Source organism: Eurosta solidaginis, chromosome 5 (genome assembly GCF_040869045.1).
Source record: "Eurosta solidaginis isolate ZX-2024a chromosome 5, ASM4086904v1, whole genome shotgun sequence".
In the NCBI taxonomy this organism is placed as follows: Eukaryota; Metazoa; Arthropoda; class Insecta; order Diptera; family Tephritidae; genus Eurosta; species Eurosta solidaginis.
In genome coordinates, this window is record NC_090323.1 from 215,811,396 (window position 1) to 215,830,288 (window position 18,893).

The 18,893-nt window shown below is 40.5% G+C and overlaps 1 protein-coding gene across 11 annotated transcripts in view; it reads right to left on the reverse strand.

Annotated features, from left to right (window-relative positions):
* The window catches only part of nwk (nervous wreck), a 63,125-nt gene that overhangs the window by 16,606 nt on the left and 27,626 nt on the right, over positions 1-18,893 (reverse strand). For 7 of the 11 annotated variants that reach the window (XR_010953562.1, XM_067788188.1, XM_067788191.1 and 4 more), the window contains 2 exons: positions 16,449-16,474; positions 15,993-16,302 (listed from right to left, as the gene is read on the reverse strand). Coding sequence is in view for 10 of the 11 variants with exons in the window: in XM_067788188.1 (XP_067644289.1) it covers positions 15,993-16,302; positions 16,449-16,474 (336 nt within the window). In the remaining variant the exon portion in view is untranslated. The remainder of the gene's footprint in view (positions 1-15,992; positions 16,303-16,448; positions 16,475-18,893) is intronic. The other 4 variants (XM_067788195.1, XM_067788194.1, XM_067788193.1 and 1 more) reach the window with 2 other exon arrangements.

An 18,893-nucleotide genomic window follows, 5' to 3' on the forward strand; every position in this document is an offset into this window, starting at 1 on the left:
ATATGGTCGGCGCTCAAGCTGCCACGAAACACCGAGCCTGGTTGCGGTCGTTAACGCTTTGTTCTTTGCTACCAGGTCTACAGGTGAGATGTGCAGAATGGCATACAGTGCAGCCGTCGGAGTTGTTTTCAGGGCTCCCGTAATGCTAAACATCGATAGTCTGCATACCCCCTCTAATTTTTTGAGGTATGTTGTTTTTTTATGGCTTTCCACCAAACAAGAACTCCATAGTATAGAATACAATCGCTGTAAAAACCCAACGAGAAAGAGAGGGCGATAGGCCCCACGTATACCTCAGCATTCTTTTACATGCGTAGAGTGCCGTTGAGGCCTTCTTGACCTTCTCCTCCACGTTGAGCTTGCATGACAGCTTACTGTCTAGGATGATTCCTAGATATTTTGTGCAAGGTTTCTCCTCTAAGGTCACCCCTCCTAACTTAGGCCTGGTCCAATTTGGGACCTTGTACCTCTGTGTAAACAAGACCATATCCGTCTTCTCCGCATTGACTTTCAACCCGACATTAGATGCCCAGGTATGAATATCCCGAAGCGCCCGATCCATCAAAGAACTAATCGTTGGAAGGCACTTTCCACATATGACAATTGCAACGTCATCTGCGTAAACCGTAAGTTTTACGGGTCCCTCATCGAAATGCCTGAGCAGTTGGTTGATGACCAGCGTCCACAGCAGAGGTGATAGCACCCCTCACTGCGGCGTGCCCCTGTCCACTGATTTCATGGCCTCGTACAATCCCCATTGTGATGTAATCTTTCTGCAATTTAACATGCAGCCGATCCATCTGATTAAGGCAGGATGTACTTTAATGTAATAAGGACCATCCATAATCGCCCATTTTGCAACATTATTGAAAGCCCCGGCAATCAAGAAGACTCCTAGAGCATACTCTTTATATTCTAAGGATTTCTCTATGCATATTACCACCCTATGCAATGCGGTGTTCACCGACTTGCCGTTGGTGTACGCATGCTGTGTTGTGGAGAGCAGCTTTTCATCCACGTTGGACTTTATGTACACATCTATCAGCCTCTCAAAAGTTTTGAGCAGAAATGATGTTAAGCTAATGGGTCTATATTCTTTGGGATACACGTGACCGATCTTCCCCGCCTTTGGTAGAAAAGCTACAAGAGCAGTTCTCCAAGAGTGCGGTACATGATTCAGTCTTATGCACCCATCGAATATTATTTTAAGCCATTCTACGACCGCCCTACTTGAGACTTGTAGCATGGCCGGGAATATACCATCTGGGCCCGGCGATTTAAACTTAGAAAACGTTTTAACTGCCCACTCGATCTTGGTATCGGTCACCAAGCCCGGCACTACTAGCTCCATGATGGAAGTGTGAGTGATGTCTGCTGGCTCCTCTAAACCGTATCCCGATGGCAAATGTGTATCGAGAAGTACCTCAAGGGATTCCTCATTATTACGTGACCATTCCCCGTTCTCTTTCTTTATTAGTCCCTGAACTATGTTTCCGTTCGCTAGGACTTTTTTCAACCATGCTGTTTCGCTGGAGCACTCTATGTCCGTACAGAAACTTTTCCATAAGTTTCTCTTCGCCCTGGTAATTTCACGCTTGTAGATCCTCAGTAGATCCCTGTACTCGTCCCGACACGCTTCGCTTTCCGCGGTCTTTGCGAGTTTATACATTTCTTTTACCTGTCTTCTTAGAAGACTCAGCTCATTGCTCCACCATGGCGGCTTTGCTTTTCCTCTGAATCTTCTTAGAGGGCAAACTTTGTTATACGCATCATAAGCGTCCTTGTTAGAAATTCATTCAACTCCTCCAGTTCCTCTACATTAGCAACCTCTTTGGGTTGTCCTAGTTTTGTTCCTACATGTTTTTGGAATTTAGTCCTGTTCGTTGACCTAGGGTTTCTAAAGGTTGCTCCCTTCTCTATCCTCTTTAGGGGGATGCTGAAGATGATATACGCATGGTCGGAGAAGGATGGTCTATCAAGAACCATCCAATCATACCTTGATATATCACGCTCGGAGAACAATGTAATATCCAGAACATTGCTGGATGTTGGACCAATGTATGTAGGGACATTTCCCCTGTTGGCTATCTGCAAATTGGTTTGCAGAATGTGACAAAACAGAGATTCGCCTCTCTCGTTCGTATCTGCTCCTCCCCACGCATTGTGGTGCGTATTTGCATATGCGCCTATGACCAACTGCCATTTGCGCCCTTCCTCCTGTACTAGCCTTTTGCACTCCATCGGTGGAACCTCCACAGCATGGGCCATGTAGCAGGATGCGAGGATAACTGACTGCTTATTCTTTTGCTCAACGGCCACCGCTACGAGATCCTCAGTGGTGTAATTAGGCAGCATATATGAATGCAGCTGTTTCCTTACCCTTACTGCGGCTCGCACCCGTCCTGAGGCAGATCATCTATAATATTGTTACGAATATTAGCAACACTAAGTGGTATTGCCATCTCTAAGCCGATTCTAAGCAGCGCCTTGCGTGCACATCCATAAATCAATCATTATGTATCTACATACACGAATCAGTCATTATGTCTACACATATGTAGGTAGACGCAGCTGAGTCTAACGCACAAGCACATGCAGATATCTTATCTGAAATGATCTTAAAGGTGTGCAATTGTGATTGTGGAAGTGTCGCTTACACATACAAGCGGTTGGGGTATGAGAGAAGGTATAAAAATTATACATCTGTAGTTGTAGCTGAGAAATTTATAACTAACTAGTAAGTTCTGGAATTAGAAAAGCCTAGAAATATGCAACGAGGAGGTCGGACAGTATAAAAGGGCGACAACAGAGGAGGCGAGAATCAGTTCCATTTAAGCTATCAGTCAGTTTGGTTATTAAGCAAGCTAGTTGCAAAGTATAAGTTTTATTGTGAAGTACTTTAATAAAGGCCTTTTACCATTATTAAATATTGGAGTTATTTATTCAACAGTTTAGTGATTCGAACTTAGCAGAAGGTTGCAAATAAGAGGATTTGCAGTAAATTCGTTACAATTGGTGTCAGAAATGGGATTGTTGAATAAATTCCGAAGACTTCGAATACAACTTGGACATGCCAAAGTTAAGTGAATTGAAGATCCAGCAATTGAAGAAGGAGTTGGAGAGCGGTAGATTGAATACAACCGGCATTAAACTAGAACTTCAGGAACGACTACGACAGGCAATGGAATTAGAAGGAATTGACGTGGAAGAGTATGACTTTCATCTTGATGGCGAGGAAACAACAAGAATGGAAGAAACACCGCAGACAATGATGAACACAGACCTGAACATGATATTGGCTGCAATGTCGGCACAAATGTCCGAAATGTAATCACAAATATCCACCAACATGTCATCCCAACTGGAATCACAGGATACACGTTTAACATCCAAGATGGAAAAACAACTTCAATCACAGCAGACACGTTTAACATCCAAGATGGAAACACAGTTAGAAGAACAGAAGACATATATGGCTGAGCATTTGAAAGCAAAAGAATCTCGCATATCTTCGCAACTATCAGAACAGGAGGCAAGGGTATCATCAAAACTGGAAGCGCAGGATGCAAAAATCGCTTAATTTCAGAAGTCGATAATTTGAAAGGTCGTATGGAGCAGTTACAACTAAATCGCCCAGCTGTTTCAGCATGCAATCTGAAGGTAAAGACACCATCCTTTGACGGTTATGTTCCTTTCCAGGTCTTCAAGCTACAGTTTGAGAAGACCGCAGCAGTGAACAACTGGAATGCGGAAGATAAAGTTGCTGCACTGTTCGTGGCACTGAAGGGGCCTGCAGTGGAAATCTTACAGATAATTCCAGAGTACGAACGGAACAGTTATGAAGCATTGATGGGTGCTGTAGAACGGCGTTATGGAAGCGAGCATAGAAAACAGATATTCCAAATTAAGTTGTAAAACCGCTACCAAAACGCAACTGGGACATTGCAGGAGTTTGCTTCAGATATTGAAAGATTGGCTCATTTTACGAATGCGGACGCACCCGTGGAATACACTGAAAGGGTAAAAATCCAGAGCTTCAGAAATAGCATACGAGATGTGGAAACGAAGCAGGCTACATATGCGAATCCAAAACTAACATTTGCTGAAACAGTGTCGCATGCACTGACTCAGGAAACAGCCTCACTTTTGAGTAAGCCAGCGTACAAAGCTCATCGGTTGGAAGTAGAAAGGCCAGAGTGGGTAGACGCAATATTGGAGGTGCTGAAAAGATTGCAAAAGCGGAGTTGAAGAGTTATCAAATGCTTCAAATGCGGGAAGCCCGGTCACATTGCAATGTGGGTGGCCGTAAACGCAAAGCTGGAAGAGATGAGCAAGAGCGTGTCAGATGTAAAGAACGAAAACTTGCCCTAGCTATTGAATGTCCTGTGATATCTGTGTCGCAAATTGGAAGAAACTCGAGCAGTCTTGCCGTCGAAGGAAAGCTGGATGGCAAGGAGCGTGTACTGGCAGTAGATGCGGGCGCATCTCATTCCTTAATCTGATCTGACTTGGTCAACAGGAGAGTAAAACCGTTACCTGGAGCAAAGTTGCGTACGGTCACTGGCGAGTATAACCAAGTCCAAGGAGAAGTGGTATGTGAGGTATTAATAGAAAGTTCATGGTTCTACACAAATTCATTGTGGCGGAGATTGTTGATGAAGTCATATTGGGAGTGGACTTCTTAGTTGACCATGACATCAGGATCGATATGCGGAGGAAGATTATGCCCTATAAGAACCAGTATATACCACTTAACTTTAGTCTGGAGAAAGGGTTCAGCAGTAATCGGGTACCGGTGGAGAAGATTCGACAGAGACCACGAAAGTGAAGGAAAGTAGATCGTGCAAAGGTTGATGGATCGAATGGGCCAAATAAAGCGAAATCTAAAGCACCTGCGAGAGAAACACTGGCATTGAAAACCCTAATGGACGCACTAAAACGACTGAAAGAATTTTCCAGAAAGAATGCAAGGGAGGTTTCAAGCCAGCGCGCACTTCTGTTGGGAAACGTCGGAACGATCCTGATTATGTGAAGCCAATCCGTCAAGAGCGAGTTCTACAAAGTAGTTCATTGGCCAAACAAAAGAGTGCGAGGGAACGATCAAGGATAATGAGTAGTAAGATGAAATGCAGCTACGATGGGAACAATTATTCGGAAGGTTTCTTGGAGGGAGATTTTGTACTGTTGTACAACCCTCACCGGCGGAAAGGTATTCCCTCCAAGATTCAATGCAGTTGGGAAGGCCCGTACAAAGTTGTGAAGAAGATCAGTTATACCATCTACCGCATACAAACAACTGGGAAACCACGGAGTAGAAGATCGGGAGATTTTGTGGCTCCTTGGCGGCGACTTAGGTGGAGGGCAGTGTTACGAATATTAGCAAAACTAAGGGGTGCTTCCATCTCTAAGCCGGTGCTAAGCAGAGCCTTGCATGCAAAACCATAAATCAATCATTATATATCTATATAAACGAATCAATCATTATGTCTACACATATGTAGGTACACGGAGCTGAGAGCGACGCACAAGCACATGCAGATATCTTATCTGAAATGCTCCTAAAGGTATGCAATTGTGATTGTGGAAGTGTCACTTACACATACAAGCGCATGGGGTATGAGAGAAGGTATACAAATTATACATCTGTAGTTGGAGCTGAGAAATTTATAACTAATTAGTAAGTTCTGGAATTAGAAAAGCCTAGAAATATGCAAGGAGGAGGACAGACAGTATAAAAAGGCGACAACAGTGGAGGCGAGAATCAGTTTCATTTAAGCAATCAGTCAGTTTGGTTATTAAGCAAGCTAGTTGCAAAGTATAAGTGTTATTGTGAAGTACTTTAGTAAAGGCCATTTTTCCATTATTCAATATTGGAGTTATTTATTCAACAGTTTAGTGATTCGAACTTATCAGAAGGTTGCAAATAAGAGGATTTCCAATAAATTCGTTACAATATAAAAATAAGTCGGGTTTTCTTTCCTGACGCTATAACTCCAGAACGCACGAAACGATTTCCACGGCTTTGAATTCGTTGGAAAGTTCTCGGGCTCCGCGAGGTCTGTAGCCAAATTTAAATCGGCGCAATTTAGGATCGACGCACGTGGTCTCGATATATAGGCCGAAACGTGGATGACTAGGGTATCGTGGACCCGGGTACTCCTAGAATGTGTTTATAAGGTATGCATATCAAATGAAAGCTGTTGATGAGTATATTAGTATAGGGTAATTTGCATATCTCTGGGTGACTAGGGTCTCGAGATATTGGCCAAAACGTGGGCCCGTGAACGCCTATCAAAAAGAAGCTGTTGATGAGTCCTTAGTACAGGGTAGTTTTCATACCTATTGCTGACTAGGGTCTCGAGATATAGGCCAAAATGTGGACCCGGGTACCCCTAGAATGTGAAAGGGTTTGCTTGTATGTATTTGAGGAAATCAACGTGTTTGCCATTGCGGAAAGATCCGAGGTTTTTGCCTCAAGATCTCGCAGACTGTTCAAACATTTTCAGGAGTAGCTTATTGCGGAGGGATTGTCCCTCGTTCACTTGCTCCAGAGAGGCTTCGAACCTAGCCCCGGTCTTTGGAATTGGTACTGCTGCGTCTGCTGAAAAGAAATATAGATATATAAAATAGCCGCACTTTTGTCTGCCTGGGGGTTAACTCCTAATAATTGTCGCGAACACAAATTCTTTAAATAATTTGTGGCTTCTTGGCGGCCACGCACAAAGTTGACTTACGGGTGCTATTAACGGTCTATTAATACTCATGAAACTCGTGGCACAGGGCGCCTCCAGTTTTTTCGGCTCTTTTTGAGAGCTACAATTCCCAATGTGCGAACAGTAGCAATCACGACCACCAGTCGCTGCCCAGTCTTCTGATTTTTACTGTTGTTTTCCGGCCTAATGATATAAGAGCTCATTATGGATGACTGCGTAGCTTCATTTTTCAAACTAGTTCGACTGTCCACTTCGTTATGGTAGTAGCACACACGGTCATTTTTTCCACTATCTTGGGAAAGCTTTTGCTTCACCACTTTGAGTGTTCTTGCGAAGGACAAAGCCTCACCTGGTAAATACACATATGTGCCTGCATATTCACATTTGTAAAAGGAGCCGTAACGTGTAGGTGATATTTAAACTTGGTTGATAGGCTATAATCAATGTAATTAACTCCAAGGGAATAGTTATGAATACGGCCGCCAACTTTATGTCAAACTGGGAGACTTGGGTGTTGAAGGATGAAGTGTTAAAGTTAAAATTAACATTTCAGACGCTATTCTATAGTTTCGCAAATAAACAGCAGATGTTTAAATGTAAGCCCAAGTGATTTTTCAAACCCATCTCATACGTATATATATTCTCAACTTAAGTATGAGGTAAAAAACATTTCAAAGGAGTGTTTATGCCTCTAGAACCTACTAACGGATTTTGCATCACTGTTTTCGCTTATTCTTTCAGCCAATCGCAATATAAAATTTTTAAAAAAATCGGGACTTTTTTTACTTTTTTTAACAACTTGAAAACAATTTGAAACGCCTTGGGTATTTTTTTTTTTTTTTTTTTTTTTTATTTTGGAAAAAATATGCAAAGTGATTATATAAATTTATTATATAAGGTTTCATTTTAGTGTTTTGTTTTAATAACTTGGTGAATTGGGTGATGCAAAGTCCGTGTTATGCTGACATCGAAAACGCGTGTTTTTATACTCAGTTGAGCAGAGCTCACAGAGTATATTAAGTCTGATTGGATAACGGTTGGTTAAACAGGTATAAAGGAATCGAGATAGATATAGACTTCCATATATCAAAATCATCAGGATCGAAAACAAATTTGATTGAGCCATGTCCGTCCGTCCGTCCGTTAACACGATAACTTGAGTAAATTTTGAGGTATCTTGATGAAATTTGGTATATAGGTTCCTGAGCACTCATCTCAGATTTAAAATGAACGATATCGGACTATAACCACGCCCACTTTTTCGATATCGAAAATTTCGAAAAACGGAGAAAGTGCGATAATTCATTACCAAAGACAGATAAAGCGATGAAACTTGGTAGGTGGGTAGAACTTATGACGCAGAATAGAAAACTAGTAAAATTTTGTACAATGGGCGTGGCACCGGCCACTTTTAAAAGAAGGTAATTTAAAATTTTTGCAAACTGTAATTTGGCAGTCGTTGAAGATATCATGATGAAATTTGGCAGGAACGTTACTCCTATTACTATATGTATGCTTAATAAAAATTAGCAAAATCAGAGAAGGACCACGCCCACTTTAAAAAAAAAATTTTTTAAAGTAAAATTTTAACAAAAAATTTAATATCTTTACAATATATAGGTAAATTATGTCAACATTCAACTCCAATAATGATAAGGTGCAACAAAATAAAAAAATAAAAGAAAATTTCAAAATGGGCCATTGCTCCGCCCTTTTTCATTTAATTTGTCTAGGATACTTTTAATGCCATAAGTCCAACAAAAATTTACCAATCCTTTTGAAATTTGGTAGAGGCATAGATTTTACGACTACAAATGTTTTCTGTGAAAATAGGCGAAAACGGTTGAAGCCACGCCCAGTTTTTATACACAGTCGTCCGACTGTCCTTCCGCATGGCCCTTAACATGATAACTTGAGCAAAAATCGACATATCTTTACTGAACTTAGTTCACGTACTTATCTGACCTCACTTTATCTTGGTATAAAAAATGAACGAAATCCGACTATGACCACGCCCACTTTTTCGATATCGAAAATTACGAAAAATGAAAAAATGCCATAATTCTATACCAAATACGAAAAAGGGGATGAAACATGGTAATTGGATTGGTTTATTGACGCGAAATATAACTTTAGAAAAAACTATGTAAAACCGTTGTGACACCTACCATATTATGTAGAAGAAAATGAAAAAGTTCTGCAGTGCGAAATAAAAAACCCTTGAAATCTTGGCAGTTATTACATATATAAATAAATTAGCGGTATCCAACAGACGATGTTCTGAGTCACCCTGGTCCACATTTTTGTCGATATCTGGAAAATGCCTTCACATATACAACTACCACCACGCCCTTTTAAAACTCTCATTAACACCTTTCATTTGATACCCATATCCTACAAACAAAGTCTAAGTTGTGATACCTCGAAAAGGCGTCCATCTATAGATTTAAGGCCCACTCCCTTTTAAAATACTCATTAACACCTTTCTTTTGATACCCATATTATACAACCGCATTCTAGAGTCACCCCTGGTCCACCTTTATGGCGATATCTCGAAAAGGCGACCACCCATACAACTACCACCACTCCCTTTTAAAATCCTCATTAATGCCTTTAATTTTATACCCATATCGTACAAACATATTCTAGAGTCACCCCTGGTTCACCTTTATGGCGATATCTCGAAAAAGCAACCACCTATAGAACGAAGACCCACTCCCTTTTAAAAATACTCATTGACGCCTTTCATTTGATACCCATATCGTACAAACAAAGCCTAAGTTGCGATGTCTCGAAAAGGCGTCCACCTACAGAACTAAGGCCCACTCCCTTTTAAAACCCTCATTAATACCTTTAATTTGATACCCATATCGTGCAAACATATTCTAGAGTCAACCCTGATCCACCTTTATGGCGATATCCCTAAATGGCGTCCACCTATAGAACTATGGCCCACTCCCTCATAAAATACTGTTTAGTGCCCTTCATTTGATAGACATGTCATACAAACACATTCCAGGGTTTCCCTCGGTTCAGTTTCCTACACGGTTATTTTCCCTTATGTTGTCACATAGCTCTCAACTGAGTATGTAATGTTCGGTTACACCCGAACTTAACCTTCTTTACTTGTTTTAAATAACTTTTGAACAGTTAGAAAGAGTTGATACCACTTTCGACCAATTTTCGACGTGAACAATAAATGGCCTAAACAGTCTTAAACGAGTAGAAAATATAGTACCGCGCCGGACGCCGCCGCCGCCGCCGCACCGATATGTTTGACATTCGGCGGCGGCGTGCGAAAAACGACCCTAATCGGAGGCGGCGGCGTATATCTCTAGTGACTAGGGTATCGAGTTATAGGCCAAAACGTGGACCCGGGTACATCTAGAATGTGTTTATAGTATATGCATATCAAATGAAATCTGTTGATCAGTGCTTTAGGAGAGGGTAATTTTCATACCCCTAGGTGACTAGAGTCTCGAGATATAGACCAAAACGTGGACCCGGGTACCCCTAGAATGTGTAGAATATGGATAACAAATGAAAGCTGTTGATGAGTACTTTAGTAGAGAGTAACACTAATACCCCTGTGTGACTAGGGTCTCGATATATAGGCCAAAACGTGGGCCCGTGAACGCCTAGATAGTGTTTTTACATTATGGGTATCAAATAGAAGCTGTTGATGAGTGCTTTAGTACAGGGTAGTTTTCATACCTATTGGTGACTTGAGTCTCGAAATATAGACCAAAAATGGACCCTGGTACCCCTAGACTGTGTTTATAGGATATTGATATCAAATGAAAGCTGTTGATGGGTGCTTTAGTACAGAGTAAGTTTTGCACCGCTCGGTGACTAAGGTCTCGAGATATAGGCCAAAAAATGGGCCCGGATACCCCTAGAATGTGTGTATTATGGATATCGAGTGAAGCTGTTGCTGAAAGCTTTAAAGTAATTTTCATTGTGATATCCGGTTTAGTCACATCAACCTGGTAAAACTGATAAATATGCATGCGAAGCCGAAATAAAGACATGAATTAATAATACCCACATACCTATTTACATACGTTCTATTCGATTTGCATGAAATTTCGTATATAAATTTGCCTATTTTAGTATTTCCGATGCTTTTTTCCGGGAAGTAGACCAAAGTTTCTATCCTAGCTTACCCGCTAGAGATTTCCCGAGGGGGAAAGAATGGTGTAATCTTTGTGAGCCCCGTTGGGCTACGAATATCCAGGGATGCTGCAAATGTCGAGACGATTTTCAGGGTTCCTAAAAACACGATAGCTGGAGTGGGCTAGGAAAGTTCTGGGCTATACTGATGACCAATTTATTTGTTATGGTAGGATGAAGTGGGGTTGGCGGGAGGACGATTGTGTAGTGAAGAGCCAGAGGCCTTATTAGGCACGATTCCGCCAGCGCTTTGTACAGGGAAGAATGGAACAGGGTGATAGGGGTGTGGTAGTTGTGTAAGATAACAAGACTCGGGTTGGGAGGGAGGGATGGCCTGAAGGTTTAATGTGGCTATATACATCGCTCCCGAAATGGTCGGGTTAGCACCTTAATGGGGCTATGTTACTGGAACGTACCGGATCTGCATCCGGCAAAGGACCATCACATCGATAACACTCCCCAAAGCCTTATCGCTACAACAATAATAACAACAGCGTGGATACGTTATCTGAAATGTCATTGACCGGTTAGTTCTCAGAAGATACCGTGTCGACTCCAGAGCGATAATTACTCTCCTCAAGGCAAATAGGTCAACATCTATTCAAAAATATTGTAACCTCACTGAGGAAACAACTTTTGCTCTTGTGGGAGGTCTGTGACGGAAAGAGTATTGGACGTCTGTTTAAAAGCCAAAGAGACTGTTATCCCCGGCCGTGGCTTCCGCCAAACTTTTGCTCTACATCTATTGAGGAGAAGTGAGTGTAGTTCTATTCCAATAACCATTACTGGTCAGCAGCGACAACAAAATTTCCGAGTTTGGGATGTAATCCTAATAGGCCTGTGGTTTCCAACTTGTAACATTCTACTTTCCCTTTGCGCGATAAGAACGTTGAGAGAAAAGACTATTAAAGGAATTGTGTTGCAATACCTGTCGTGCTGAAATTTTCCCAGTGGCCCAGTATCCGATGCACAAGTAACGCTTACTTGTTATTTATTCCGCTAGGTCTGAAAGTTTAACCCTTTTAGGGCACCTCGAGCACTTGCTATTTACGATGATCTGGCTTATTGACCATTATTTTTAAATATACATATATGCCGATGATTTGGAACTATATTGACATACCAGGTTCCGGCTTACTCTATAACGTGCCTATGTATCTTATAAAGGTCTACGTCCAAACACGAATTGGAGTGAGGACCAATTTGATGCTGTCTGACTACTGCAGCGCTCTTCAAACGAAAATCTGCGTGCGCTGCGTATCTGCGCGGGAGCTTAAAATCTCCTCGCACAGTCAGTTCAGCTGTTAAAGCACTGAGCTCCAAAACTATACGGTCGAGCGTAATCAACGGGTATCTGGAAATTGATCGCGGTACAGTCAGTTATTTTTTATAAAGATTTTTTTGATATAGCGACATCCTTTACAAGGCACATTCGGATCTCTTAGCGTGATTTGGTATACCGCTCGCCAATTGCAGTATACTCCTAGAAATGTAGGCATGTGGCCAGCTAAGCAAACAGCACGGCAAGATGTGACGTCAGTCTAACACCTTTCTGGAAGTCACAATTCTTCTGACCAGTTGTTGATAAGAAACGCTCAGCGAGATTACTGGGGTTCACTAAGGCCCATCTCACAGAGTTGATTCGGGCTTTGTTGGGGCATTTTCCCTATAGAAATGCACGGCTCAGAACTATAGATAACCCTTTCTGTGTTAGCTGCATGGAAGTTGACGAAGTTGTTTTTCAGCTTATGCTAGAACAAGACGTAAATACCTCGATAGGGAAGTATACGTATCCCCAGGGTAATTTCAGAGATCGATTCTGACGTCATCCAAAAGTATATTGTTCATATGCAGGGATTTACTTAGTGATCATAAATCCTTGTCGCCTTTAGTTCATATGGTATCAAAATTGATCGTTAAACTGTTTAAGTGAACTGATTCCACCAATTTTGTGCAGCTATCACCCAACCTAACCTTTTTTTATTTGACGTTGAGATAGCGCACTACCCTCAAGTAGCTCAATGAAACCAGGCTAATCATGTTCATGTGCCTGCACCCCGTGGGACTGCGGTTAAGCATAACATCAATACTTCGCATGCGCATTTAATTTAGTTCGCCGTGTTTTCGCTAGTACCACTCTGCTATATTCCGAACTATCATGAAGGTACAGCGGCCCTTTTCTCGATTCTTCCGACCGTTCTTGCAACCTGACTATTGTCCGTGATCGGCCAACCTAACTCATTTGATTCTGAGCTATGTACCCAAAATGCAGGTCATTTTAGGGGTTAAATCTGTTTCTAGGTGATTCGCGCTATCTAACAGACTCCTTCTCAAGAGCAGATTTTGAACGGCTCTGCCCAATAACTCTACTTCGTAGAGCAGGCATTATTTCAGTCAACAGTGAGTTTACCTGTGAAAATTTTTTACAGACCTAGATAAGAAATTTAAATGAGTGCACATTCATTTGTTTTTAACGTTATTAGCCTCCCGTTGGACTTGTAAGCCACGGTCTTTTAAAAGGCAAACAATGTTCTATTGAAATTTTTGAAAAGAACCACACTTACATTGGTTAAAATTTAGGCATTTTAAGTTTAGTGGGTAGTTTCTTATAAGCCGATTGGTTTTGCTTTCTAATACACGGTAATCCTATAAGGTACTTCTACCAGTTACTGTTCTGAAAGATTTCATTCAAAATGAGTGAAAAGTTGATTTTCCGCCAATTTTGTAAAAAATATGTAATTTTTGCTCATAAAAAGGCTTGTTTGGCAGGAATGGGACGCGAGACGCACAAGAAGTCTCCTTGTTCTTATCAGGGGGGACATATCTCCTCACATTTGCTGAATCGACCTGTTGGTTTGAGTATGGGAGAACCCCACGTGGTATCACAATGGGACGTTTTTGGGCCTAAGTGCACTGGTGCTCGCACCGGTGACCACTCTAACTTAACCTAATCTAAGCATAAAAAGCTATCAATACGGAAGATGAAATCATCTTTAACACGCTTAAATTAGTTTTACTTGTATGATTGTTGTCACTCTTTTATATCAAACTAGAAGACCCGGCAGACGTTTTCCTGCCTTAAATTTGGCCAATGTGCATACATTTTAATAAGCTTTTCCGTCTGACTCTGCCCTCCCCCCCGTCTTCACTTTTTCCAATCCTTTTATTCGCTCCTCCTCCCGTCTTTTTCGCTTCACCTATCTCCATCTTCGTCTAATTCTATCTCTTTCTCAATCTCCTTCTCATTTTTCTCTTCTCTCAATTTCTTCTCATTCTTCTGCATCCCTTATTGCCTGTCCCAGAAGGTGGTATGTATTTTACTCCAATCCCAGTCCCAGTCCCACTCCGAGTCTCTTGGCCCAGTCCTAGTCCTGATCCCAGTCCCAGTCAGTCTCTGGATAATATAGTACTCTGTACTAAAGCAGCCAACATCTTTCATTTGATATCCATATTGTACAACACACTCTAGGAGTACCCAGGTCCACGTTTTGGCCTATATCTCGAGACCCTAGTCACTCAGGAGTATTAAAATTACCCTCTACCAGGCATGCTTAACCAACGAACCGATATCATTTCGTTACGATAATTAACGTTAATAAACGAAACAAAGTCATCTCGTTTCGTTTATTAACGTTAAGAACGTCAAATTAACGAAATGATTTTGTTTCGTTTTCTGCCCTATCAAAACGAAATCAAATCGTTTATGTTGATTATTTATTTCAAACTATGCTGGCAAAGCTGATTGATGGCGGAGTCATTAGAAGTGAAAGCTTTAGCCAAGCTGATTGCAACTGTTCTCATGAATTTTGACAGTACGAACATTTCTCAGAGTATTTTTGACATTACCACCAACGAATTACACAAACAAATTACATGGAGTTTGTGTGTGTATGTCCGCTCGCTGTTACCACCTTACGGCTTCACCATGGCTATAGCATTGCCAGCACAATTCAAACATAAAGTATCACGTTTTTGTTAACGTTTTTAACGTTAACGAAAGCTTTTCGTTTCGGTTAAAAACGAGATACAATTTATCTTGATAATTTCTTTATCGATAATATTTCGAAGTGTTTCAACAGAAACGGTGGAAATTTTTTGATAAACGATTAGCTTAACGTTAAGGTGCATCCCTGTCCTCTACTAAAGCACTCATCAACAGCTTTCATTTGATATCCATATTCTATAAACACACTCTAGGGGTACCCGGGTCCACGTTTTGGCCTATATCTCGAGACCCTAGTCACCCAGGGGTAAGAAAATTACCCTCTACTAAAGCACTCATCAACAGCTTTCATTTGATATGCATATCCTATAAACACATTCTAGGGGTACCCGGGTCCACGTTTTGGCCTATATTTCGAGACCCTAGTCACCCAGCGGTGTAAAACTTACTTTGTATTAAAGCATACAGCAACAGCTTGAACTTGATACCTATAATGTAAAAACACATTCTAGGTGTATTCGGGTCCACGTTTTGGCCTATATCTCGAGACGCTATTCACCCAGGGGTATGAAAATTACCCTCTGCTAAAGCACACATCAACAGCTTCAGTTTGATACCCATAATGTAAAAACACATTCTGGGTGTATCCGGGTCCATGTTTTGGCCTATATCTCGAGACCTTAGTCACCCAGTGGTGCAAAACCTACTCTGTACTAAAGCATACAGCAACGGCTTGAACTTGATACCCTTAATGTAAAAACACATTCTAGGTATATTCGGGTCCACGTTTTGGCCTATATGTCGAGATTCTAGTCACCCAGGGGTATGAAAATTATCCTCTACTAAAGCACTCATCACCAGCTTTCATTTGATATCCACATTCTATAAACATACTTTAGGGGTACTCGGGTCCAACTTTTGGCCTATATCTCGAGACCCTAGTCACCCAGTCACCTAACCTATATTTCAAGTTAGATCAAACTACACACGGGGTGCAAAACAAATTCAAAATCGGTTCAGTAGCTTAGGAGTCCATTGGCCTCAACTGCGTGACACGTGTAAAGGAATGTTACGTATACGCACCGTTACCCGTCTTTTCAGGTGGTACGGATATGTTTGCGGGTAACTCGTTGGCTTTTAATAAAACTATTTTATGAATTTACCTTCATGATTTTCATTCTCATCGGCTGCTGCTTCTACCACTTGCTTGGGTGGTTCCACCTTTTTCGATTTAACCGGCTTATCATCGTTGCTGCTGGCAGTTTTAGCAGTTGTTGCAGCTGATTTAGCTCCATCACTCTCTCCTACCGGAGGGAAAGATTTATCTGTACCGTCTTCAACCATTGGAGTTGCGGCGGTAACAATAATTTGTGCTGTACCTAAATTAAGTGAATTACCTTCCTTTTTGTTGCCGACATTTAATGCCGGTGGTGGCAGCGATGGCGGTGGATTACCATCGCCGCGGATGTCGTCCTTAAAATAAAAATAAAAAATATAAAAATAAGAATTATTAAAAAAGATGTCTTCATTAAGTTTGAATCAAAAAAACAAAGATTCTAACTAGAGAACTATACACAAACTACTTTGACAATATCTAAAAGTTATGCTGACTAAATTACCTCCATCCCAGGCTCTTGTATGAGTACTGTTAGCATTAAATTAAAAAAAAAAAAAATAATGAGTTGTTTACACATTTAATCTCGCTGCTTATTATTTTATTCAACTAAACATTTTATTTTATTTCTTGCTTATGCAAGCAAAGTTGGAAGAATAAAAATTAATGACATCGTAACATGGACTCTTAAGTAAGTTTACACTACGTTTATTTGTATGTACATACGTTTAATTGATTAAAATATGTGTAGAAATGTGCAAAAAAATTGTAATATTCTTAAGAAGGAGCATTGATTAAAATTTAGCATCATCATTTACTTGGGACCTATTTTCGGCCGGAGCCAGCGAAAAGAATACAGAAGTTTTATATTTAATAGGAAAATTTGGGAAAACATTTTTTTCCCTCAGTTAGTTTATCCTTTTCAATATGGGATAAAATATTGTAACGATTTTAGTGCAAATCCTCTTATTTGCAACCTTCTGCTAAGTTCGAATCACTAAACTGTTGAATAAATAACTCCACTATTCAATAATGCAAAATGGCCTTTATTAAAGTTCTTCACAATAACACTACTATTGCTCGCCAGATAGCGTCTTAACTCAAACTGATTGTCGCGCCTCTACTGTTGCGGCCTTTTATGCTCTGTGATTTCTACATACTTCTAGGCTCTTCCAGAATTTACTTAGTTACTGCTTTATAATTATAACTACAGATGCACGTGTATAGCTCTCATATGTGCGCGTATTTGTGAGCGACACTTCCACAAATTATTTCCTACTTTTGGGAGCATCTCAGATAAGATATATGCATGTGTTTGTGCGTTGCTTCTCCGCTGCCTGTACGTACATATGTGCAGACATAATGATTGATCTATTGATGTGCATAAAAGTCACTGCTTAGCATCGGCTTAGAGATGATAGTGTCCCTTAGTGTTGCTAATAATCGTCACAATATGTACATTTGGAGACACTCTTCTTAAAGAGTTAAAAGATAAGGGAAAACATCTTTCTCTAGATCGCGCACCGGTCGGGATTTTCGAAATCTAGTTCGAAATCGGCAGCAATGCAAAAATACTGAAAAAATCTTCTAGGTGGCGCATAGATCGAAAAAATTGGAAAAAAATAAATGTAAGGCGCTATAACCTCCGAAGAGATCTAAGTAGTATTATTATTATTTCATGTAAGTATTGTTTTCAATAAAACCGTTTAATTTAAAATTTTTTTTTTTAATTATTTTATTTTCAAGTTTTTAGTCTTTATTTAATTGCCTATTATTTCTCATTAATTTTAGTTCATTTAGTTACTCATTATTACAAGGACTCTTTCCTGACAATTTGTTACAATCCAAGTCCTCAATACATAATCCTTCCAAAGACTTTACTCAACTCTGCGTCACGTATGCTTGTCTCTCCTGCAACTCCAAAATATTTTGATGTCACTTCTACCGGACTGTATGTAAAAATTTTTCCACATATAAGCCAAATCGGACATCATTGGTCGTTTTCTATTCATGTATGTATTATGTGTTCCAAATATGGACCAAATCGGACCGCAATTTCGATTTGGTTTAAATCTCTCGATCTTTTCGCCACCTTGCGGCGATTTTTTTGCTTATTTATTGCATTGTCATCGGGTTCTGAACTACATTCAAAGTTTCAAGCTTGTAGCGTATCGAGAAGTTAATTAAACTGTAATTACAAAATTCATTCACAACGGCCGTGCAGCCTGTCAAGTCAACCTAAATAAAATCGTTTAAAAAGGTAAAATTGTTTCGAGCATACAAAACGTGAAAGAAGACAGGGACTTAGTGTGCATAGAAATTAATCAAACTCACAAATTTTCATCAATATGCGCTAATGGGAGTCTAGGAAAAATTGTTGGTTTGTGGGCGGCCGCCGTGGTTTGTTGGTAGCGTGATTTGCCTATCACATCGAGGGTCCTGGTTTCAACTCCCGGGCAAACTAACATCAAAAATTTAGAAACCAGTTTTTTCACCCTTTGGCAGTGATTTTTCAAAAACTCTGAGTGTATTTCTGCGATGAAAAGCTTCTTTGTGAAAATTCAGCTGCCTTGCAGATGCCGTTCGGAGTTAGCATAAAACATGTAGGTACCATTCCGCCCATTTGTAATCGCGCTAAGAACTTATTTTTTGTTGTTTTCTGTACCTTTAAAAGACTTGTGAGGTAGAAGCATTGCTTTCATAATGCAATTTTAGAAATGGTTGGTGTCTTTTGGAGGCATATTATATGCGGAATAAGCATTGCGAATTTCCTGGGAAGACTGGTTTCGTCATTTGATAGCTTCGGGTATTTTATATTGAGAATGGCGTTCTCCGGGCACTTATCGACATTGGATTTTTCTGACTCATTGTTGATGACTCTTGCTGCCTTTTATGCTTTTCTTGTTCAAATAGCGAATTTATTTTCTCCAGATTTTTTTGTGGAGCTTGC